The sequence below is a fragment of the Eptatretus burgeri genome, chromosome 2, assembly GCF_056783735.1.
Source record: "Eptatretus burgeri isolate ZD-2024b chromosome 2, Ebu_testis_v1, whole genome shotgun sequence".
NCBI classification, from domain to species: Eukaryota; Metazoa; Chordata; class Myxini; order Myxiniformes; family Myxinidae; genus Eptatretus; species Eptatretus burgeri.
In genome coordinates this window covers 43,234,659-43,259,942 of record NC_140962.1, presented here as the reverse complement: position 1 = coordinate 43,259,942, position 25,284 = coordinate 43,234,659, and the positions used below count along the sequence as shown (strand labels likewise).

General features: G+C 40.0%; 1 protein-coding gene across 5 annotated transcripts in view; it reads left to right on the top strand.

The window, feature by feature from the left end:
* The window catches only part of RUBCN (rubicon autophagy regulator), a 71,150-nt gene that overhangs the window by 26,417 nt on the left and 19,449 nt on the right, over positions 1-25,284 (top strand). For all 5 annotated transcript variants that reach the window (XM_085869141.1, XM_085869142.1, XM_085869143.1 and 2 more), the window contains exons 8-18: positions 2,248-2,363; positions 6,275-6,351; positions 6,542-6,782; positions 15,596-15,676; positions 15,851-15,899; positions 16,655-16,772; positions 21,744-21,889; positions 22,171-22,235; positions 22,374-22,491; positions 22,662-22,782; positions 24,207-24,268. In XM_085869141.1, the coding sequence (XP_085725267.1) occupies positions 2,248-2,363; positions 6,275-6,351; positions 6,542-6,782; positions 15,596-15,676; positions 15,851-15,899; positions 16,655-16,772; positions 21,744-21,889; positions 22,171-22,235; positions 22,374-22,491; positions 22,662-22,782; positions 24,207-24,268 (1,194 nt within the window). The remainder of the gene's footprint in view (positions 1-2,247; positions 2,364-6,274; positions 6,352-6,541; positions 6,783-15,595; positions 15,677-15,850; positions 15,900-16,654; positions 16,773-21,743; positions 21,890-22,170; positions 22,236-22,373; positions 22,492-22,661; positions 22,783-24,206; positions 24,269-25,284) is intronic.

The following is a 25,284-nucleotide window of genomic DNA, read 5'->3' as shown; positions in this document are numbered from 1 at the left end:
AATGTCAAATTACACCACGTGATTCAGGAGGGTGATGGCTAGTGCTGATTAGATTTTGGTCAAAATCGGTCAAAGGTCAAGGTCACCGTGAGGTCAAACATAATTCCGTAAATTCACGTGGAGAAATGGAGTATTTTTGCTTCACTCGACGTTACGAGATCATTTTAACTTCGATTTTAATTTTGTCTTCGGTTTTTGCGATCACTGAGGACGCTTAAAACTCGGTTGTCGAAATTCTGGTAAAAATCGGATGTTTTGGAGACGTTTTAAGATTGTATAAAAAATATTTCACTCGACGCGTCACGGGTCATCCCATGATGCAGTGCGCTCGAGCAGACGCGTCGTTGAGTTACGTTAAGGTATAATTGCGTGGAGAAATGGAGATTTTTGCTTCGCTCGACGTTACAATTTTTGATGGTTTGATGCAGAATCATCGTAGAAACTTCTGGTTTGCATCGCTACCTTCTCTCGAGACAGCTTTTATTAGACAAGGTCAGAGGTCAAGTTGACGATTTTGTAAGTACCAGTCTATGACTGTTTGTTACTTAGGAAATCTATATTGATGCCTTCCGTTTCTGTTTGTTTGTTTGTTTGTTTGTTTGTTTGTTTGTAGGCACGCTAACTCGAGAACGGACGAAGCTACCAATGTCAAATTACACCACGTGATTCAGGAGGGTGTTGGCAAGTGCTGATTAGATTTTGGTCGAAATCGGTCAAAGGTCAAGGTCACAGTGAGGTCAAATATCCGATTTTTGATGGTTTGGTACAGATAACTCGAGAACGGAAGAAGCTACCAATGTCAAATTACACCACGTGATTCAGGAGGGTGATGGCTAGTGCCAATTATATTTTGGTCGAAATCGGTCAAAGGTCAAGGTCGCAGTGAGGTCAAATATCCGATTTTTGATGGTTTGGTACAGATAACTCGAGAACGGAAGAAGCCACCAATGTCAAATTACAACACGTGATTCAGGAGGGTGGTGGCACTGATTAGATTTTGGTCAAAATCGGTCAAAGGTCAAGGTCACGGTGAGGTCAAACATCCAAAACATTCGATTTTTGATGGTTTGGTACAGAATTATCGTAGAAACTTCTAGTTTGCGTCGCTACCTTCTCGAGAGACAGCTTTTATTAGACAAGGTCAGAGGTCAAGTTGACGATTTCGTAAGTACCAGTCTATGTCTGCTTGTTTGTTTGTTTGTGAACAGTATTACGGAAAAACTCCTCGACAGATTTCGACGAAACTTGGTGGGGGGGGGGGTTAGGTATGGTCCAAGGATCATGCCATTAAATTTTGGACTTGGTCCCCCCCCCCCCCCCAAAAAAAATTTAGAGAAAAAAATTTTTTTTTTGGAATTTCTACATGTTTTCAGTGATTTCCAACCACCCCCCCAAAAAAAAATTGAGAAAATTAATTTTTTTTTTGCATTTCTCCATGTTTTAAGTGATTTCCAACCCCCCCCCCAAAAAAAAATTGTTGGAGAAAAATAATTTTTTGTTTTGCATTTCTACATGTTTTAAGTAATTTCCAACCCCCCCCCCCAAAAAAAAATGTAAGAGAAAAAAATTTTTTTGCCACTTTTTTTTCAACAAAATTTCAATTTCTTTTTTTGCATTTCTACATGTTTTAAGTGATTTCCACCCCCCCCCCCCCAAAAAAAAATGTTGGAGAAAAGAACTATAACTGTCAGCACTGTTGACGTCATATTTAATGAATAAGATATAAGGTTCACTTGAGTGATCCAGCAGTATTGGCGGTGGAGGTTTTGCAATCTCCCGAGTGCTCCCCCTCTAGTTTTTCTCTGTTTTTACATGAACTTGTAGACATCAAAATTTCAATGAAACTCTAAGTGAAATGTGGATCATCCTTCAGGTTTGTACTCGTATACGAGTGTAACATAAAAGGAAATTTTCTTTCATGTGATAATTTCATAAATCTTTTAAAAAAAATTTTTTTTGGAGATGGATGAATTGTCCAAGATATCTGATGAAATTTCATTCTTGCTTCTTGACAGAAAGTGTAGAAACTGACATTGAAGTTCTGTGAAACGGTTCCAAAATTATTTCACAGAATTGTATTTTCACCTCATTTGAATTGGAGGGAACCTTTTGGTGGCAATTTTTTTTCTTCCCTTTAAATCAATGACTTTGCCACTAATTACATACTTGCATTTTTGAACAGATCTTCACCCAGCATGCAAACTTTGTGTTTGATATTATTTTATTGTGCTGTTTATTGGTGTGCAGGGAGGTCCAAAGTGGAGGTGTAAGCATCGCTTCTGATAGGGTGGTTCCTACTACTCGGAAGATGATTCATCATGTTAGATCGCGATCTGACATTGTTCAACCAAGTTTTTCCCACCGTATGATGGGATCAAATGAGGGAGAAATTGGGGTTGTATCGGTAGTTAAGCGGAATGAGCTCATGTTTTACCATTGTATGGAGAGTCTTGGACTGCCTTTGTACCCCACCTCCCCTCCCTCCCCACACCCTCCCCCCCCTTCCACTTGTTTGATTGGGAAATGCATTGCTTAGTAGTATGCATTTAGCTCTCAGGGTATTCTCTAGTCATTTTCTGCTTTACTGCTGTGGAGTCTCAGCTGCTATTTCTTTTAACACATCGTCACACCTCATGGAAGAGTTCTTAATTTATAAGCAATCACTTATGATTGCAGGTTTGAGTGTCGATCAAAAAGTTGGATAAAAATAATATTTTGGAGAAGGTTGAACATCGAAGTATTATCTGTCATACAAGGGCATCAACTGAATGTCGATGCATCTTTACTTTGATTCCACGGACATTAATATCCAATGGACAAATCGATAATCTAGGATTTGAACTTTGTGTCACACTGTAAACAAATGTTCTCAAGATGGGAATGTCAAACAGGCCAACTCAAAATGCTTCCAGAAGCAACAGCACCCACAGCAAATGATGAATATTGACCACCACCTAGTGATAAATATTTTAAAAATACCACCACCGAGTACAGCTGCCCAGCAAGGCAAGACTTAATTCCGAAGTTTTTACCACTGAGTGGTCTTCATCTGGGAATGGGCAGGCATCACGTGCCAGGTGTTAAGTACTCCCAAGGGGAGGTTTCATGTGACTACTTTGGGTCTTACCATATGCAGACGGAAAGACCTAAAGTAGTTATCATCATCTAGTAACCTCTCTTTTTAAACATTTTTTTTTAATTCCTATTTTTGTGTGGTACCTTTGATGAAAGAAGCTTGTGCTTAAAAAAAAAATTGGATCAGCAATGGATTTAAGATTAGTATCATCATCATCATCATCATCATCATCATCATCATCATCATCATCATCATCATCATCCATGTTCTATGCAGGGCGTGCTGAAGCAGTTACTAGGCAACAATCCTGGTCAGGTAGCCACTCCGTGACCCAGGACGTCAGGGCAGGAATTTGGAACTTGTTCAGGGTGCTGGCAATCGCTCGCCTACTTTATGCGAAGGACACTGTGGGATCTTTAACATCTACCAACTAACGCCGACAGATGGGACACCAGTTTGACGTCCATCCGAGGCACGGCACACACATTGATGAATCATCCTGCCTGTGAAACACTGGGATGACAGTTTATAGCTGCTCTGGGATTCAAACCCAGGCTAGACACCTTTAAAGGTGGGAGTGCATACCTGTTGCCCATCCTGCCAGCCCTAATATTATTATTCTTATTATTATACTTAATATCATAAATCCCATGCCTATATCAGCACATGCCAGTTTTTTTGTGAAAGATATATATATATATATATATATATATATATATATATATATATATATATATATATATATATATATATATATATATAGATATATATATATATATATATATATATATATATATATATATATATATATATATATATATATATATATATAGATATATATATATATATATATATATATATAACTTGGTGTCACAATGTGATGAATGCTTCAACGTATAGACCCATTGTATTTTATTTTGAAACATTTATTCATTTAAATTTGTATATCATTTAAAAATATGACTATTTACTGTTTATGTTTATAGTCATCCAAATCCAAGGGATGGAAGAGGGTGGAAATGTTTATGGATGATAATAATTGGGGTGGTTGGGAAATGGGGAAGCAAAAGGATAGCTCGAGGAACATAATATTTTATTAACCGACAAACATTGCCTTGACAGTCAGAAGATAATGCTGTCGACAACAATTCTATAAGTTTCTGAAGATGTGCTCTAGATATTTGAAGATGGGGAAAGGCAATTTGTATGTTTTGGCACTTGGTATCCTGGAATTGATTTTTGTCTGAAGTCAGAAATCAGACCTGGAGCTCAATGAAATCTCATAAAGATAAGAATCTAGTCAATCATCTGGGATATGACATTTATTGCTGGAAAGTGGAAAATGCTTTACCTTTCCTTCACACAAAGACTGCTTGGAAAATCCAACAATTCATTGCTGTGGCCAACCATTATAAGAGTTGCTCTTTCTAAATATCCTTGGCCTTAGAATCAACTGAGGCTCATGTTGGACTGACCACTTCTTCAAGCTGGCTTGCAAGGCTCGGTGGTGTCTTGGTTGTGCTCTCCAGAGCGAAGTCCTTCCTTGACTATTCCTAACTTTCATCATAGTCCTGGACCAAGCATTCATTTGCAACGTCATGGTAGAGCATTGCTCTCTCGGATAGTTCTGTGATATACCATTTTGCACCCCTGGAGGCTGTAGAGGTCAAATTCCCCAGCGTTATTTGTGTATCTAGGACATCAAATTCCCCAGAGTTAAGTCATACTCAGTGGCATAATGGTTTGAGGGTCTGCTCTCAGTCTGGGAGGTCAGCGATTGGAACTCGACCCTGGACAAGTTGTACCGAAGATTTAAATTTTTTTATCCTGCCCCCTCCCTCTCGGAGGGAGCGGGATATTGTAATCGTCCGGTTTGTTTGTCTGTCTGTCTGTTAGCACTTTACGGCAAAACAGCTTCAGCAAACACTATCAAATTTAATCCACAGGTGGGCAATGAACCTGGGACGACCCCATTAACTTTTGGGTCCAATTGGATCAAAGGTCAAGGTCACAAAAAGATCAAAATCGTTTTTCGCTCATAACTTCGTCAAAAATGATCTGATTTACTTCAAACTAAGCTTATAGTGAACCTTATTCTATTTGTCACTTATAATCCTACCCATTCCTATAGTGAAAAATGCATATTTGTGAAGATCGGTAGGGTCCGAAGTTTTGGGGGTCAGGCCATCGGTAAAAATTACAAATTTTCCATTAGAACTAAAACATGGTTACGAAAATACAACTTTACGGGAAAACGGCTGGCTCAAACACTTTCAAATTGTATCTACAGGTGGGTAATGAACCTCGGACGACCCCATTAACTTTTGGGTCCAATTTGGTCAAAGGTCAAGGTCAGGTCACGAAAAGGTCAAAATCGTTTTTCGCTCATAACTTCGTCAAAAATGGTTTAATTGACTTCAAACTAAGACTAAAATATTCCTTATTCTATTCCTTATAATCAACATTCAGGTTAAGGCTATATCAAATTTAAATTCGATCCCCAAAATAACTTTATGCCTTAAATGAGCGGGATTTGTTGTGCGTGGCACCACTTGTTATAAGCTTCTTTCCTGCCATAAGCTTCCTTGTTTGATGCTCAGCATTTATAAAGGCTAGAGCATGGACAAACAACCATTATGCAGGCTTTCTGGTCCTAATGTTCTCGTGCATTGAAGTTCCTTGTAAGGGAACTCTTAATTGAAATGAGACCGAGGTGCCAAGTTTGCTTTTCTCCCTTTGCAGACATGTTGGTGGTCTCATGGTCTGCTCCTGCGTCATATCTCATCTTTCCCCTACGACCCTCTCTGTGCTTTGTCCCTGCCCAGCTCTAACTGGTCATACTCTCTTCTCTCGGAACCAATTTTGACCCTTACTAAATCTCGGATTTATGCTCACCTCCATTTGTATGTAGCCCTTCTCTCTCAAGTGTGGACCTTCCTCCTCGAGTCGATACAGTCATGCTCGTTCCTTTAATCCTTCAAGATGATGATTTGTATAATAATCTGTCATCGATGATCCCCACTCGTAGTTTGTTTATAAACGGAAAAGACATTATCTATTTTATGTATCCACTTTTAGTTGTCGTGAAGGATTACAACATAAACCAGGTATTATTGTCAGGTTCCGAACTTGATGAGTCTGTCAGTAATGATAAGATGATGTATAGTGTGATTAAAATGTATTTCTGCTGTTTGTCAGGGCGACCCAGTGAGGGCCAGTCGCTGATGAGCTTCCTTGCTGAACAGGACTTTGGTAGTTGTGCTGATCTGGAGAGGGTAATACTTGCATAACTTCACCTTGCCACCCTTGCATTTTTTTTCGTGCACATCTATCCTGTGTCTCACCCCTTCCTAATGTAGGATAATTATTCTACTTCCCCATTTATTTATTCATTCATGTTGAATCATCCTTGTCTGCAATAAAACATCTTCCGAGTCCTTTTATTGGGTTCTTTCTATTCACCAGGAGAATGCACACTTTAGCATCTCAGAATCTCTCATTGCTGCCATTGAGCTCATGAAGAGCAGCACTCTTGCTGCCAGGACAACTCGTACTGGGGGTGGACAAGGCATTCATCACAGGGATGACAGTGATGGCTGTGGAGAAGATGATGGAGATGATGAAATCCAGCAACTAAAGGAGAAAATTCGACAACGAAGAATACAGATTCGTACAGAGAGAGAATGTGACCTCATTGGGGATAAAGGTCAGGATTACGCCTCTGCTTTATTGTTTTTCTTGTTTGTTTTCCCACATTTGTTTGTCGAACTGCTTATTTACAAATGCACTTTGCTCTACAGGCTATTCTGTACTCTACTGATAAGGCCAAAATATCCTTTTTAGAAAAACAAACAAACGAAAGGTGGTCAATTTGGGAAGTTATTCTTATTATGATTGTGGTGACATGATAGTTCAGAGACCTAACCTAACTATAAACTTTTGGATTGGTGCATCACAAGCGGAATGCATCAATGAGTGTGCCAACCTTTAGAGGGATGTTAAGCTGGGTATCCTGCCCTTTAACATTCACCGGTGAATGTTAGATACCATGATATCTTTCGTAAGAGCAAGCCACCCTGGCCATATTTCAAAATTCCTGCCCTATCGCTCGGAAAGGCAATGGCAAATCACCGTGTGTTATCTCCATGGAGAGTTTAAGCTGCACTTATTACTCTGGAAAACGGTATGAACAATGGATTCGATTTTTAATACTTTTTTGGGGGGAGAGAGATGTTTGGTCGGAGGGATTGAGGGAGGTGAGTGGATGGAGAAGACTACATACAATTTTTTTTTCTTTTTATGCCTCCGCTGATTAAGTCGCCTCGAGGCATTGTGCTTCGAGTTGTATGTACGTCTGTACATCCGTCCATGCTAATTACCTCCGCCACCGAAGGTGAAGGAGGTTATGTTTTCACCACTTTCTGTCTGTCTGTCTGTCTCTGTTTGTTTGTGTACAAGATATCTCAAAAAGTTGGACGGATACGGATTAAATTTTGTGGACAGGTTTGGAGTGTGACAAGGACGAATTGATTGGATTTGGTGAAGATCTAGATCTGGATCCGGCTTCTAGAATTTTTTAAGTGATTCTTCACCATTGAGAGATCGGGCCAAAAACTATCCATAGCACAATATCTCAAAAAGTTGTGGACGGATTCGGATGAAACTTGATGGACACGTTGGGTGGTGACAAGGAAAAAATGATTCAACTTTGTTGAGGATCCGGATCTGATAATTTTTTTTAAGTGATTCATCACCATTTAGAGATAAGGCTGAACCGATATAAAGCACGATATTTCAAAAATCTATTGGGCCCGATATATTATCGTGGATCAGGCATGACAGGGCGGAGGTATGTGCTATACCAAGTGCCCTTCTAGTTTTCTTTGCAACCGCTTGTCCGACTGACATTAAATTTTCACCATAGGTGTAACTACTCATGTAAAATGTTTCAATGATAATTATGACGTCATACGTCACGTGGTGTGGCAGCCATGTTGGAAAAAAAGGAAAAACTTTGGACCTCTGAATCTCCAAAACCGTTCCATGGAAAAAATTGAAACTTGGCACATGTAAAGTACTCCCCATGGGAAACAAGTTTTTCATTGTTAATGAAGATGTCATAGGTGACTTCGTTATGACGTCATAATTGCATATGTCAGATGCTTTATCCAATCAGTATAAAAAATTTTCCTGGGTCATCTCGGGATGAATTGTATTCGGGCGGGGGGGAGGGGAGGGATTGATTCTGTCATCGATCACGTGGTCCGTCAGCCATATATATTTTTTTCACATAAAAACCTACAAAAATCTTCTTCTCTGAAATGGCTGAACAGATCAAGGCAAAACTTTTCAGTTATGGTCACCTATCCATGAGAAATCAAAAGTTCTCCACCGATGACGTCATTGGTCACATAGTTTGGCAGCTATGATTTTTGAAGAATAAACCTTTAAAAATCATCTTCTCCAGAACGGCTTGACAGATCGAGGAGAAACTTTACCCACATGTTCCCCAAGCCCTTGGGATACCAGGGTGTTCATGAATTATAATTAATAGTTGACATGGTCTGGCAGCCACATTGGATTGAACAAAAATCTTTTAATAATTATTAGGGTACCCTGTCATTCTGACAGGGAACCCTATTGTTTTTCTTCTGTTTATTTCCTTATTTTTTATTATTCATTATTTACATTTTTCCGCCGACAATTTTGCGGGTTCTTTCGCTTTAAAAATCATTTTCTCAGGAACGGTAAGTCCAATCGACACGAAATTTTCACCATAGTATGTACCTTTTTTGATAGCCAACTTAAGTGGTAATTGTGACGTCATAGGTCACGTGTTACGGGCGCCATCTTGAAAAAACCTAAAAACTTTGGACCTCTGTATCTCTGAAACTTTCTAGGGTAAAAATGTTTTCGCTTCATACATTTGAATAAGCTCCTCAAGGGGAACAGGGGTGATTTTTCGTGAGGTCATCGGTCAAGAGGTGTGCCGGTCAAAATTCGTTAGGTGCAACGCTGCATAGGAAAAATCGGAAATTTCTTGAGCCTCATCTGCACAACAATTGACCGTAGAAAAAATATATTATGATGTCATAGGTCATTGGTTCGCCAGCCATCTTGTTTTGGGAATTTTTAAAAAATAAAAAATTCTTCTCCAGAACGTCTAAACAGATTGAGGCGAAACTTTACACACACATTCCCCATGAGGTCCTTTATCAAGTTTGTTAATTTCTTATTGATCGGTCATACGGTTTGGCGGCCATCTTGAATTTACCCAAAACCTTCAAACATCTTCTTCTCCAGAAGAATCAGCTCGTCAGATCAAGGGGAAACTTCACAAACCTATTGGCCACGAGTAGTGAATATAAGTTTGTTAATTTCTAATTGATAGGTCCCATGGTTTGACAGCCATGTTGGATTCATGAAAAATATTAAATAATGTTTTCTCTGGAATCACATAACCTATCGAAGAAAAATTTGCAACTGTCATCCTCCATGATGTCTGCATTCATAGTAAAAATTATGATGTCACAAGTCACATGGTTTGGCGGCCATCTTGGATAGAAAAACTGACCTTATCCGATTTATACGAAAGTTCACACACTGTTAGGGTCCCCGATGGGAAGCTGAATATAAATTTATGATGTTATAGGTCACATGGTTTGGCAGCCATCTTGGATTGAAAATGAATGAATTTTAAAAATCTTCTTCTCCAGAACGGCAAGACAGATTGAGACGAAACTTTACACATATATTCCCCATGTGGTGCTTTCTCAAGTTTGTTAATTTCTTCTTGATCGGTCACATCATTTGGCGGCCATCTTGAATTTACCCTAAAACCTTCAAACATCTTCTTCTCCAGAACGGCTGATCTGATCAAGGGGAAACTTCACACACGTATTGCACATGAGTAGGGAATACAAGTTTGTTCATTTCTAATTGATAGGTCACATCGTTTGGCAGCCATGTTGGATTTAAGAAAAATATTAAATAATGTTTTCTCTGAAAGCGCTTTCCCTATCGAAGCGAAAATTTGCAACTGCCATCTTCCATCAATTCTGCATACATGGCAAAAATCATTAGGTCACAAGTCACATGGTTTGGTGGCCATGTTGGATTTAAGAAAAATATTAAATAATGTTTTCTCTGGAATGGCTTAACCTATCGAAGCGAAATTTTGCAACTGTCATCCCCCATGATGTCTGCACACATGGTAGAAATTATGACGTCATAAGTCACATAGTTGGGCGGCCATCTTGGATAGAAAAACGAACCTTTTCCGATTAACACGAAACTTCACAGACATGTTCCACGACACAGTTGAAAGCAGAATCTAAATTTTTTTGTCATCTCATGTTGTATCAAGGGCCAATGTCTGGGTAGTGCACATGAGTAGTGAATATAACTTTGTTAATTTCTAATTGATAGGTCACATCGTTTGGCAGCCATGTTGGATTTAAGGAAAATATTAAATAATGCTTTCTCTGGAACCGCTTAACCTATCGAAGCAAAAATTTGCAAATGCCATCTTCCATCATTTCTGCATACATGGTAAAAATTATTACGTCACAAGTCACATGGTTTGGTGGCCATGTTGGATTTAAGAAAAATTTTGAATAATGTTTTCTCTGGAACGGCTTAACCTATCGAAGCTAAAATTTCCAACTGTCATCCTCCATGATGTCTGCATATATGGTAGAAATTATGACGTCACAAGTCACATAGTTGGGCGGCCATCTTGGATCGAAAAACGCACCTTTTCCGATTAACACGAAACTTCAGACATGTTCCACGACACAGTTGAAAGCAGAATATAATTTTTTTTGTCATCTCATGTATCTCATGTTGTATCAAGGGCGGAGGTCTGGGTAGTGCACACGAGTGGTGAATATAACTTTGTTAATTTCTAATTGATAGGTCACATGGTTTGGTGGCCATGTTGGATTCATGAAAAATATTAAATAATGTTTTCTCTGGAATCTCATAACCTATCGAAGCGAAAATTTGCAATTATCATCCTCCATGATGTCTGCATTCATAGTAAAAATTATGATGTCACAAGTCACATGGTTTGGCGGCCATCTTGGATAGAAAAACTGACCTTATCCGATTTATACGAAACTTCACACACTTGTTCGGGTCCCCGATGGGAAGCTGAATATAAAGTTATGATGTTATAGGTCACATGGTTCGGCAGCCATCTTGGATTGAAAATGAATAAATTTTTAAAATCTTCTTCTCCAGAACGGCATGACAGATTGAGATGAAACTTTACACATATATTCCCCATGTGGTGCTTTCTCAAGTTTGTTAATTTCTTCTTGATCGGTCACATCGTTTGGTGGCCATCTTGAATTTACCCTAAAACCTTCAAACATCTTCTCCAGAACGGCTGACCTGATCAAGGGGAAACTTCACACACGTATTGCACATGAGTAGGGAATACAAGTTTGTTAATTTCTAATTGATAGGTCACATCGTTTGGCAGCCATGTTGGATTAAAAAAAATTAAATAATGTTTTCTCTGGAAGCGTTTAACCTATTGAAGCGAAAATTTGCACCTGCCATCTTCCATCAATTCTGCATACATGGTAAAAATTATTACGTCACAAGTCACATGGTTTGGCGGCCATGTTGGATTTAAGAAAAATATTAAATAATGTTTTCTCTGGAATGGCTTAACCTATCGAAGCGAAAATTTGCAACTGTCATCCCCCATGATGTCTGCACACATGGTAGAAATTATGACATCACAAGTCACATAGTCGGGCGGCAATCTTGGATAGAAAAACGAACCTTTTCCGATTAATACGAAACTTCACAGACATGTTCCACGACAGATGAAAGCAGAATCTAAATTTTTTTTGTCATCTCATGTATCTCATGTTGTATCAAGGGCCAAGGTCTGGGTAGTGCATATGAGTAGTGAATATAACTTTGTTAATTTCTAATTGATAGGTCACATCGTTTGGCAGCCATGTTGGATTTAAGGAAAATATTAAATAATGCTTTCTCTGGAACCGCTTAACCTATCGAAGCGAAAATTTGCAAATGCCATCTTCCATCAATTCTGCATACATGGTAAAAATTATTACATCACAAGTCACATGGTTTGGTGGCCATGTTGGATTTAAGAAAAATATTAAATAATATTTTCTCTGGAACGGCTTAACCTATCGAAGCTAAAATTTGCAACTGTCATCCCCCATGATGTCTGCATACATGGTAGAAATTATGACGTCACAAGTCACATAGTTGGGAGGCCATCTTGGATAGAAAAACGCACCTTTTCCGATTAACACGAAACTTCAGACATGTTCCACGACACAGTTGAAAGCAGAATATAAATTTTTTTGTCATCTCATGTATCTCATGTTGTATCAAGGGCGGAGGTCTGGGTAGTGCACACGAGTGGTGAATATAACTTTGTTAATTTCTAATTGATAGGTCACATGATTTGGCAGCCATGTTGGACTCAAGAATTATATTAAATAATGTTTTCTCTGGAACCACATAACCTATCGAAGCAAGACTTGGCTACTATAATCTTGCCCCATGCCTGCACATATGTTAACAAGGACAAATGTGTCCAAGAGCCGCGTCCTAAAGGTTTTGTCTTCACCAGAAGAAGAAGAACAAGAACTTAAGAAGAAGAAGAAGAAGAAGAAGAAAAACAACTTCCGATGTTTCATCACATGCCTTGACGGAGCCAATAGCGAGACCAGTCATGGACGAGCGTCGTTCATGACAAGAAAATAGTGTATTTACGAAATTACAATACATTAAATAGTAACGTGAACTTTTCTAAACTTTAAAGCAAATGTCCAAATATATTTAAAAGTTCATGATAGACGCTCTCAAAAGGCACCCTCAATGCGAGGATGTGTACAAGTGTTTAGTATTTAAGGAGATACGGATCCTGTATATGAAATAGTCGAGTCCTAAAGGATCTGTCTTCACCAGAAGAAGAAGAAGAACAACAACAACAACAACAACAACAACAACAACAACAACAACACCAAGCTCTTAATTTTAATTTAGAAGAAGAGTAAAAAATGAAGAAGAGTAGAAATTGAAGAAGAAGAGGAAATAATGAAGAACAAGAGTAAAAAAATAATGAAGACGAGTAAAAAATAATGAAGAAGAGTAAAAAATGAAGAAGAAGAAGAAGAAGAGTAAAAAATGAAGAAGAAGAATGAAAAAATGAAGAGAAGAGTAAATAATGAAGAAGAAGAGTAAAAATTGAAGAAGAGAAAAATGAAGAAGAGTAAATAATGAAGTGCTAAAATAAGACATGCTAAAAATTATGACGTCGTCACATTGTGTGGCGGCCATCTTGGATAGAAAAACACACCTTTTCCGATTAACACTAAACTTGACAGACGTGTTCCAACACACGGTTTGAAGCAGCATATAAATTTGTGATGTCATAGGTCACATGGTTCGTCAGCCCTCTTGGATTGAAAATTTATAATTTTTTTATTCTTCTTCTCCAGAACAGCCGGACAGATCGAGGCAAAAATTCACGCACACTTTCCCCAACACATCCTTTCATAAGTTTGTTAATTTCTAATCGATAGGTCACACGGTTTGGCTGCCGCGTCAAATTTACCCTAAAACCCTCAAACATCTTCTTCTCCAGAACGGCCGGTCAGATTGAGGGGAAACTTCACGTACGTGTCGCACCCGAGTGGTGAATATAAGTTTGTTAATTTCTAATCGATAGGTCACACTGTTTGGCAGCCACGCCGGATTCAAGAACAACATTAAATATCGTTTTCTCCGGAACTGCTCATCCTATTGTCGCGAAACTTTGCGACCGTTGTTTAAGTCTCACGTCGTATCGAAGGCGTCGTGTACGGGTACCCGTTCATCACTGCCAGCAGTTATAAAGTGGCAGTTCTAGTTTTTCTTGAACCACTTCATCAATCGACATGAAACGTCACATTTATGATCCAGTACTCATGGGGAATATACGGTTTAAATTTCAACCTGATCAGGCGCATGGTTTTCCATCCAGAATTGTTTAATATTTTGAATCTGGGTTCAGGGATTTAAATCAAACTTGGTACAAGTATGTATAATGATGTAATAATGTGGATGGAGGTATATCTGGCATTGTCGAAGAGTGCCCTTCTAGTTATGAACATGTTGTGGTTTAATAGTTGTTATAGCTGTTTAAAAAGTAACATTTTTTTTGCATAAATCACAAACAACGTACCCCACTCGTATACATATTTCAATTCACCACCGACATATTTCCAGCTTTCTTAACATTGGATTTTTGCTTCAGCTTTATATATTTGCATTTTAGTAATGCTAGTTTGTGAAGACAAATTATGAATTTTTTAACGTCTGCATCATTTTGATGGTCACAACGGCATTTTATCGGGTCGTCATCATGAATGTGTGTTGGACTGGGATTCAACTTGGAATTTGGTCCACTGGTTGCATCGTTGTTCAGGGTTGGCTGTGCTGCTGATCACATGATGGCAGGAATTGGGAATTTGACCATGCTGCCAGTGATAACTCGCGTACATCTTTGTCGAAAGATGCTGTGGCATATTAAACGTCTCCCAGCTAATGCAAACAGATGGGTCCCCAATTAAACGTCCATCCGAGAGGCTACACACGCACACCCTGCCTGTGAAACACCTGTCCAACAGTTTGTGGTTGGTTTCACAATTTCACTCAGATAAGTGTAATACGTACCTCTGCACCATCCTGTTTGACAATGTATTGAGTTATAGTTGGTAATAACCTTTTGGGCTGGCAGGTTGGCCTGGAGGGATGCGCACTCGCCTCTGAGCTGTCTAACCTGGGTTTCGAATCTCGGCCCAGCTGTAAACTGTCATCCCGGTGTTTCACATACAGGGTGATTCATCAATATACGTGCCATCCCTCGGATGGACTTTCAACAGGAATCCTGTCTGCCGGAGGGATGTTATGCTGGTGGACGTTTAAGACCCCACTTTGTCCTTCGTGAATAGTACGCAAGCTATCGCTGGCACCATGAACAAATTGCAAATTGTTGCCCTCACTACTTAGTCGAGCATCAGGCCTGGCCAGCCGGTTCGTAAAAGACAATGGTGAGGAATGTTCTGATGGAACGAAACATTGTGGGTTCCACCCATCTTATCATTCATTCCGACTGACCAACAAAAACAACTCGTGTCTGAAGAAAGCCCTACGATTGATTGTTTAAGCAAAGCAAAGAGATGATTGATCTTATCACATCAAACCTCTTTAATGTGAAAAAAAGGGAATGGAAAGTCACTGAGGTATAAGTAAGCACCATTAGTATTCATTGAGCCAACAACAACTCGTGCCAAAGGTAAAATAACTCGGGAGAATTTGACCTCATGGAGGAGATGTTAGAACAAGTGTCTCGAGTCTCAGGATATGAGGAGGCCCTCTAATATATATTCAACGGCACTGCACCAAGGATCTTTGCGCGTTATTCTAGGTAAAATTTCAACCATTTCAGCATTTGAATTTTTAAATTGTTTTTCTTTTCAGAATCAAAGGAGCAGGAGGTGAATGGTGCTGTTCAAGAGCCTGAGAAGCTGGAAGAGGCTGCCACTGGAGCAATGACCACAGGTGGACAATTCTTCATTGCACATATGGTTCATAATGCTCATCTTGGTAACCTGTGATCATTATCAGCATAATAACAATTATGACAAACCAAATGTACCTGGTGAACCTCAGACATTCATCATCTGCATTTTAGTCATGGAGCTATTATAGTTAACTTTATCAATCTCTTCCCAGATCTGGAACGAGAACATGATTCCAGAGATAGGACGAACAGTGAGCACTCGTGAGTTTGAAAATGAGATTTCATTTTGGAGGAAAAAGTAATTTTTTTTTCCTTTTCCTTTTATTATCCCCACGCTTTTTGAAAAAATAAAAATAACAGGGGGATATTTTATTCGGCTCTTTCTGTCTGTCTGTCTGTCCGGCACGCTATCTCTTCCTAAATGGGTTGTGTAGAAATTCACCAAACTTGATTATGATCATCACATGGCAAGAAGGTGCGAGAGCAGAATCATTTTTGGCCTCGCCACCTGGGGCTGACGTGAGTGTGCTGGTCGGGTCAAAAGATCAAATACCAAAAAATGCAATTCATGGACACATTGAAAAACATTTTTTGATGCAACTTTGTATTTACAATCAAAATTGGGGGACGCATAAAATATGTAACGATTTTTTGGATTTGACCCCGGTTCATGCCCCAGGGGGTGGGGGACTTGTGGTCACAGGGGTCAAAATAGCATGTTTGTTTTTTTAATTCAAAATTCGATATTGCATCATTCGTGGTGGAACTTTTTGCCATCTTTCAACTTTGCTTTTGGTGGGGAAGCATAAGGATTTGCGATGGCATGCCATCCGACTTTGCTTTGCTTTCGTTTTTATTTTCAAATGGTTTGCCAAAATGAGTGCGTTTTTTAAAACTGGTTTGGGGAAGCAATGGATCCATATTAATTGACTAATCATCTTGCTTTGTGTGGTAATGCAATATTTCTGCATTGAAGTGCATAAAAGTAGAACATGGCCCGATTGTTCACCAAACAGGCAGACCAACTCCGCTGAAGCCGTAGCATTAGGATTGCTGCGCCAATTCGCTGGGTTGAGCCTCCCTTCGGCCTCTCAGCTGAGCTGGCTCGTCAGTGAAGAGGATGTGCCTCAGAAGGTGCGTGCCTGTCCATCTACTCAGGATTGTCTTTTTGATTGTTTGTTTTCTCATTTCCCTGCAATGATAAATTGAGCATGTGAAAGTTAATTCCACAATTTATAGTTTCCCCAAATGTGGAGCTAATTCACTCATTCGTTTATCTTGAGTGAAGTCCGAAGATATTCAGGTCGAATAAAGTTGAATTGATGCCTGCAAACGAGTAGTAGATGCTTGTGAAAACATGCAGATGCATTTTGTGGACCATTCATCTTGATGAAATTGAAATTGTTTTTCTTCACCAGAATTGTGCAATATGAATTCCTTATTGCATTATTGATATTAAATAATAATAATAAAAGCTTATCTCAGGCTCATGGAAGGTGAGAATTATTTTGGATAATAATGATGTAGGACATGACAGAAGGTGCTGCCACGCCAAGTGACATTGTTTGAGAACAAGTATGAATTCTGCAAATGCAAATTCAGTGGTGGGGCGGCGTAATAGGGGGAACTTTTGGAGGTTCGGGTGGGGGGGGAGGTGGTTAACAACCTTCATCTTTTGTATGCAGGAAGTGGTTGTGCTTTTGCATCATCTTTATGTTGGAGACACAGATGTTTCATTGATGCGTTAACCCAGGAATTTGGAAATTTGGCCAGAGTGCTAAAGATAGCTCACCTACTCTTTGTGAAGGACAAGTGGGATCTTTAACGTCCACCAACTAATGCTGGCAGCCGGAACGCCCGGTTTAACATCTTGAGACGGTTGATTTCCTTTTGTAGACATTTCAGTTTTAACTGTAAGTGTTTGTAATTGTTCTGTGTGAGTGTGACGGTGCTGTATGCTACGTTGTTGAGGTAGTGTAAAAAAACTGATACATTTGTAGGAATGTTTTTTTTTTTATTGTGGTAAGTTTCTTCCCCGTCAGGATTATCTTGTTGCACCATCTAAAGAACTGAAGGTGTTTGGAAGTGGTTGGTTTATGGGTGATGGGTTGAAACAAAGCAGTTATTTATTAGAAAGAGAAATACATGAATTAATTAATTGTATTCGGTATATTTGTTCTTGTGAGGTGTAACATACTGTACTTACTGCTGTGATTCTCTGGGTTGTTTTTAAAAGGAAAAGCTGCCCGAAATTCGGTTTGATCCACACATATACTTTATAAATCGACGGACATGGGGAAGAGCTGTTTTCTTGTTTTCAATTATTTTTGTTTGTTGGCCATTGAACCACACATGCTATATATATGTATTCCGACACGGCTGGTGCTGCAAAGAAATAAGGAAAAACAGACAAACAAATATACATTGTGACAAAGTTCGCAGGATCATGGTGCCATCTGGGAGCTGTAATGAAGAGGATTACACACCGGACAGCATCCCGCCAGAATGGGATGCTTGGATCCGTGAACGCAGGAATGACCCTCCAACTCTTAAGGAAGTACAGAAAGGTGCAGCAAGGCAACAGCTGTTTTGGAAGCTTGGTCAGGATGCGAGTGAGAGGGAGCAAGAGCGTAGTGAGAGGGAGTTTCAAGGGGGTCTCATTAACAGACATAGACCTGGCCCCTTTGAGCCAGAGGCCTGGAAGCCAAAGGGAAAATAACAAGAAAGCAAGAAGATATGGGGAGCCAAACATGTTGGACAAAAGGTGATGAAGATTTTTTTTTTTTTTAATTCAACAGTAAATAAATTAAGGTTTTTCCCTCCTTGGAGTTTCCTTCTGCGTCCATTTTGTCTACCCCATGCATGCGTATTTTGCGTCCTGTTTTTGTCTGTTCCATCCTGATCCGTTCACTGTACGAGCTCTTCCACGAGCCTCGACTATGTAGCCAAAAAAACCTCAAAAACCAAGGCTAAGAAGAGAAGGTGAGTGTGCGTACCGTTGAGCTTTCTTGTCATTTTCCATATGCCACAGATTGGTGATCGGTCCTGCTGCCCAATTCCTACAACTTGTATTCTGTCTAAGGATGAGGGAGCTCTGATAAACAAGCAGCTCTTGTCCTTCCTTATATTATGCTCTAACACCTTAACATTCCATTCCACATTTTTGTGATTTGCTTACCAGGCTCCTCCTGATGACTCCCTCTTTGCTTCTTCGGGTTCCCTGTAGTCCCTGTAATGTCCATCTTGTATACCCCATGTTCCCTGCCCCATCCCTCTCCCGTCCACAGATCTCCTAATGTCTCTGTTCCCCAATGTTTTGTCCTTCCTTCTCCCGCCCCTCTTGTCTCGTGCCCCCCCCCCTTGTGCATTGTGTGTTCGCTCTCATACGAGCCTCGACAATGTATCCCAAAAAAAAAAAAAGAATTACATTCTTACGTGAAATTAGTTCAGTATTTTACCTCTTCTCAGTTTATGACCTTTTTATGAACCCCAAGGTCATCTCATGATGGATACTGTGCCCAAAGTTGGGGTACAGTTTGCCCGTGTATGCTTGGTGTTTTTTATTTGTTTAATTTTTTAAGATATATATTTCTTTTTTACACTAATCTAAGGCTCATAGAGTACCTTGTACATATATCACATGCATGACAAAGATGTTGCAAGATGATAGTGTACTTTTACATAAGTTGCATGACCATCAGTAGACAATGGAAAAATCCATGGAATGTAGGATTTGAACTTGGGTTCCCTGCATCATGAGCCATTGGTTCAGTGGGAACATCAATAGGCCAACCAAGCGCTGTTCTTGAACGAGTGCAGGCTAAAGCTGTTTGTGTTGTGACATCTTGCTTACTGACAACCTTCAACCCTCGGTCCACTACACAGCAGTTTCCTCTTTCTCCCTTTTCTCCCAGTATTACCATGGACATTGCTCTGCAGAGCTAAAAACTGCAGTCCCCCCACCTATGAGGTGTTCACTCCACTCGCTTGGCTTCAGTTAGTCACCCTTATTGTATATCCTTTCAGACATGAAGAACCGATAAATATCTTCCTTCTTTCTAAGCACTTCTACATTCTGGAACCAGAACTATATTCTTTGCACTCACCCTTCTCCTATGCATTTCTACTTCCTAAAAATAAAAACGTTGATGAAGCCAACAAAGAAAGTGAAGTCTATGACGTTCTAATCTCAGGTGCTCAAATGTCCAGGAAACACACTTGTACTACCTATGTATTATGTAACTCATTTACAACTAGAATGGCACTGGGTAGCGCATACCTCTGATGAGCATACCACTGAGCGCATACCTCTGCCAGGCTGAACAGTTTACGTTTTGGATCCCACTGATGGGCCACACCTGCTGACCTGAACCAAAATCTAATTGGCTTGTTCTTGTCTTCGAACCAACTCATCCAGCATGTTTTGTCCGAATCCGTCCACAAAGTTTTGAAATATCATACTCTTTATTGTTTTACCCCGATCTCTCAATGATGAAGAATCACTTAAAAAAAATTCCCCAATCTGGATCTTCACCAACATCGAAGCAATTCTTCCTTGTCATACACCCAACGTGTCCACCAAGTTTCGTCCGAATCCGTCCTTAACTTTTTGAGATATTGTGCTATATATCATTTTTAGCCCTATCTCTCAATGGTGAGGAATCACTTAAAAAAGTTATAGTATCCATATGCAGATCTTCACCAAAATCTAATCATTTCGTCTTTGTCACACACCCAACCTTTCCACCAAATTTCATCCGAATCCGTCCACAACTTTTTGAGATATCCTGTTCACAAACAGACAGATTGAAAGAGGTGAAACCAACCTCTGTCCACCTTTGGCACCGAAGGTAATGAGGCTTCCAAGCACCCCGTTTGCCATCCCGACGCTTGGTTATATGAATACAGATGGAATGTAGGACCACAACGGACCCCTCCCAGATTATGTATTTGTTTACCCTTTTGCAAAATGCTATGCCACTTGCCACCAGTGATTGTTCATATCTTTTCCAGTTTGTTTTGAATATCATATCTAATTATTAACAACTGAATCCTCGAGGCTCGGCTGACCGAAAAGCTTGCATTAATAAAAATCCCATCTCTGGTCTTAGGGAGCAGGATTTTAAAAATAGCTGATAACTTATAGCAGTTTGAGCACAGCTTTCTTTGCTGACAACAAACCAGTTCATTTATGTTAAGTTTACAACACAGCATAGCATATTGTGTACAAGGTGAACAAAGACTCTGGTGGGGTATGCTGTTTGCTTGAGCTGGAAATGATATGTTAAGTCTATTTATTAGCACAGATTTTAAAATATCCTTCATATTATCAAAATTATTAGTCTCACCCCGAAGGGGATGCGAGACTATTGCAATGCGTCTGTCTGTCTGTCTGTGTCCACAACCATATATTTTCGCTTCAAAGATGTTTTTCTCTGCAATCGCTTGTCCGATCGATGCAAAACATTAAACGTAGGAGGGACTCCCCGTGGAGAATAGTTTATTGCTAACTCTGACATCATAGGTCAGTCACATGTTATGGCAGCCATATTCGATTATAAGAAAAAAAAATTGGACATAATTTTCTCCGAAACCACCCATTTAAAAAAATTGAAACTTGGCATATGTCATCAACTCCATACGGGGTATCGAGGGTGATAACGATGATGTCATCTGTGAAGTGGAATTCCATCCATAATTGGTTGAATTGAAATCTTTATCCGAAAATTCTGAAACTTCTCAAATTTGTTCCATGACCGGATGTGAGTGAAGTATTAAATGAATGACGTTCATAACCCATGCCAAGAAACTATGTGACATAATAGGGTGCATGGATGATTTGGGTATATGGGCCACAATAGCAGTGAGCTATTATAGTGGCATGTTCAGTTAATGATGTTCAATATGTGTGAGGTTTTTGTTCAGAATGAATGTGTGAGGCGAGACTATGCGCTCTACGAGTGCCGTTCTAGTTATATCAAATTTTGTTCTCAATGAGAGTTTATTTTGCTTTACATTCTTGTTGTGGTGTCTCAATGTGACTTTCTTTTGCCCACTCACAATAAAAATTCAAGCCTTGTACCTTTTACTTTGCTTTCCATCCAGCTACTGCCAATCCCACCCTCTGTACCTGTGGGTCCTGATGATGGAGAGAACTCAGATCTTGTACCTTTGCACATACGTGTGCGTGGTACTTTGGATTGGGCTCCACCACGACAACAACTCATCTTCAATATCCACCCAACAATGAGGTACTTTCATTTGTTGATGAAAAAAAAAAAAAACAAGCGAATTTCTAATTCATAATATATGGAATGATGATTTAACTTAAAGGAATGAAAATCAATTTCGAACGAGTCAGCAACAAACAAGGAAATGCTAATTTAAGAACTGGGAATGGAATGACTGAACAATGTGAGCAACATTTGAATGAGAGTAGGCGAGATTGTTTTTCAGTGTGGAATTGATACATGAAGTTGAAATCAAAGTTATTAAACCGATTGACTCTGATTGCTCACGACGTGTTGTGCAGGCGGAAAGTGGCTGTTGCAAAACAGAACTATAGATGTGCTGGGTGTGGGCGTAGAGTGGAACCAGGTCAGTGTGCACAAGCTCAACTCTGTATGCAATATGTTTGGAGGGCATTTCGCATTCTTAACCATTGCTGTTTACTTAGTTGGTCATGGTTGTTATGAACAAAACAAGTTGTGTTGAAGACTTGGGCGTTTTATACAGGGTTCTTGAAGCGCCTGCGGTACTGTGACTACTTGGGCCGGTACTTCTGCCCCTGCTGTCACCAAAGAGCTTTTTCGCCCATTCCTGCACGCATCCTGCATAAGTGGGACTTCTCACGGTGGGGTCCAACACCAACCAGGATACCTCGGGAGGGCACGGGCTCTGGGTCTTTAATTCAAAGTGGTTCTCCTTCTTTTCCACACATCAAGCTGAGAGATGTTTATGTAGCACGAGCTCGGCCTTGGAGGTGATAAACTTATGCTGAAGTGTGGCGTGTGATGTGTGTAGGTATCCCGTGTGCGAATTTTCACGAGAGTTGCTTGCCCGACTGTGGAACGAACCACTGTTTCATGTGCAAGCTGTGAACCCCAACATATACCAGAAAGCTAAGGCACTGAGTGTTGTGTGGGTAAGGCTTCATCATCACTAGTCTTCAGCCTTTCTTTCATTTCAATTTGGTCACTAAAACTGCCTCAAGCATGTATGATTGTTGTTATTTATTGGTTTCAAAAATTTTCTGTCACCCTTCAGCTGTTTTTGAAATGCCTGGATTAAATTCCAGTGTCTAATACAATGGCTTTCGTATGTGTTGGCGAATCTCTGCCTGTAACATAAGGGGCCAAATTTTGGAAAGGCATTCAGTGATTACCTTGCGAACACATGCCTAGCCCTTAAATGCTGACAAAAACACCATTTTACGTGCACAGCTAATCACCCGTCTAAATAGCAATTTACGAAGGCAGATAAACAGCCGTTTAGTTGTGCGTATTCAAACAGCCGATTAGCCTGTGAAACACAGCACATATCTCCAACATCCAATTGAAATGATGCACTTGCATAGAATCACAGCGCCACAGACAATTGGTGAAGGGGATTCAGTGCATTGCTCCTCATCGTTCGTTAATTTAGGTCATCTTACACTAGATTCAGTAGCCAATGAAATGATTCCTTTGAGAGTCTGTAACGCCGGACAAATTTGATATTGTCATGCTACTTAATTGCATCTATAGGCCTTGTGTTGACTTCACAGTTAAATAGGCTGGCTTAAGATCATAGGGTCTTGAGTTAAAGCCTCTGTCTTGCCATTTAATTGAGTGGGTTGACTTAGCCTGTCATCCTTCCGATGTTGGCAAAATGAGTACCAGCTTATTGGTGATGGGGCATTGCATCAGTGGCACAGCTGTGCCCCCAGAAAATGATACAGCCAAGCAGTCACAGGCTGCACACGAATAAATAAAAATTGCATCTATCCTCGAAGATTCTTGATGCACGTCGGCAAACTGCCCTACCCATATCCTCTTCTGCCTCGTCCTGATCCAGCTAAAAATATCGCCCCTTTACTGTAGTTATTCTCTGCAAACTACTGTAATGAGAACTGTAATCACTTCAGTTCCCGGCAATCCTTATTACAGTATACTTAAATCGCAATAGAGTAACCTATAGTTATTCTAAAGTTAACTTAAACTGCCAGCAAGTATATGAGAGTACAACTGCAGTTCTAACTAGACGTATCATTTTTGCCTGAGAGCAAATTCAAGCAAACATCCCATGTAAACTACCAATTATTGTATAAGCCATGCAATGCTTGCTCCAAGGCTTTAAACGTACAGTACTCTTAAACATGCCGTTGCTGACGTGTAAAAGGTTATTTGGTATTTAAATGCTTGTGATTCGGTTTTGATAGCGCATTAGACAATCGGTCTTCCGTGATTTGCGTCCAACTTTGAACGGGTGATCATCGCATGATTAGCGATTCTACATGGTCGAGCTCTTGAATGCCTTTCGTAAATTCAGCCCAAGTTGTTCACTTCATCAGAAAGTCTCTCCCTGCAGGACCTCAGGAAACGATTGGTTCCACTCAATAACCTGCTCAAGCTGTGTCGCTTTGCAAGCAGGTATTGTTGCTCTTTTTTTTAAAAACAAATTTGGAAATGCTGATCCTAAATGTATATTGACCACTGTCTCATTGTGACGTTGTCATTGCTTTGCTCCTTATATGTTTTAGAAGAGTTAAATGATGCCTTAATCACTTGCTCACCTCTACAACACTGATCTGCACTCTCTACGTTTTTTTTTTTTTTTTAAGTTGCTTTGAACTTTTGTTTCTTTGTACAAGATCGAAGCTTGTGGAAGAGTGAGGTGACTGAGGATAAAAAGCAATCAGCTGACAGTGGGACAGTGGAGCCACATTTGGACGCAAAAGGAAATCAAAAAATGGAAAAGAGGAGGGGAGGAAACACAGTGACCTGGAAGCAAGAGGATTGTGTTAGGTTGGATAGGGTTCATTGGTTTAAAAAATATTGTGGGTGGTGATTGGGGGGGGGGGGTGGGGTGACATAATGATTGTGTACCACCTGCTTTTGAAACCCTGGAGGTAAGAGTGGGATTGTCTCGAGGCAGTTCCACAAATGGGAGAAAAAGAGTGGAGGTATGCAGTGAGCCTGATTTGTGAGTTGAACGAGAAGGTGAGTACTGGAAGAATGCATGAGTTTGAAAAGAGCTGGGGAGGGTTGGAGTGCTGAGAGAGTGGAGGGATCAAGACCAGAGGAAAGGTCATGACAAAAAAAATAGAAGTCATTGACCTGTCTGCAGTAAAAGAACAGGCTTTGTTCTTCAGCCTCATTTTGGGAGATTCCAATAATGTTGAGGTTTTTAGATTTGACAGATTCCAGGAAAGACAGATGTGATGCTGTGGCATCAGCCCATAGGGTCCTCCATTGTGCTATGGATGAAGCCCTTGTCGGCTGCAAGTAGTTTTGATTTTTCATGAAACGATGGATGAGGTCCAGCCTGTGGCTTGCTTTGTGGTAAATCCAGAAGCTGGCTTAGCTGATGGTGAGGCATTGAAGTTCAAGAGACCAAACTCTTCCATTGGCTAACCATGAAATAGTTTGGAGGGTTCGTTTTGTCA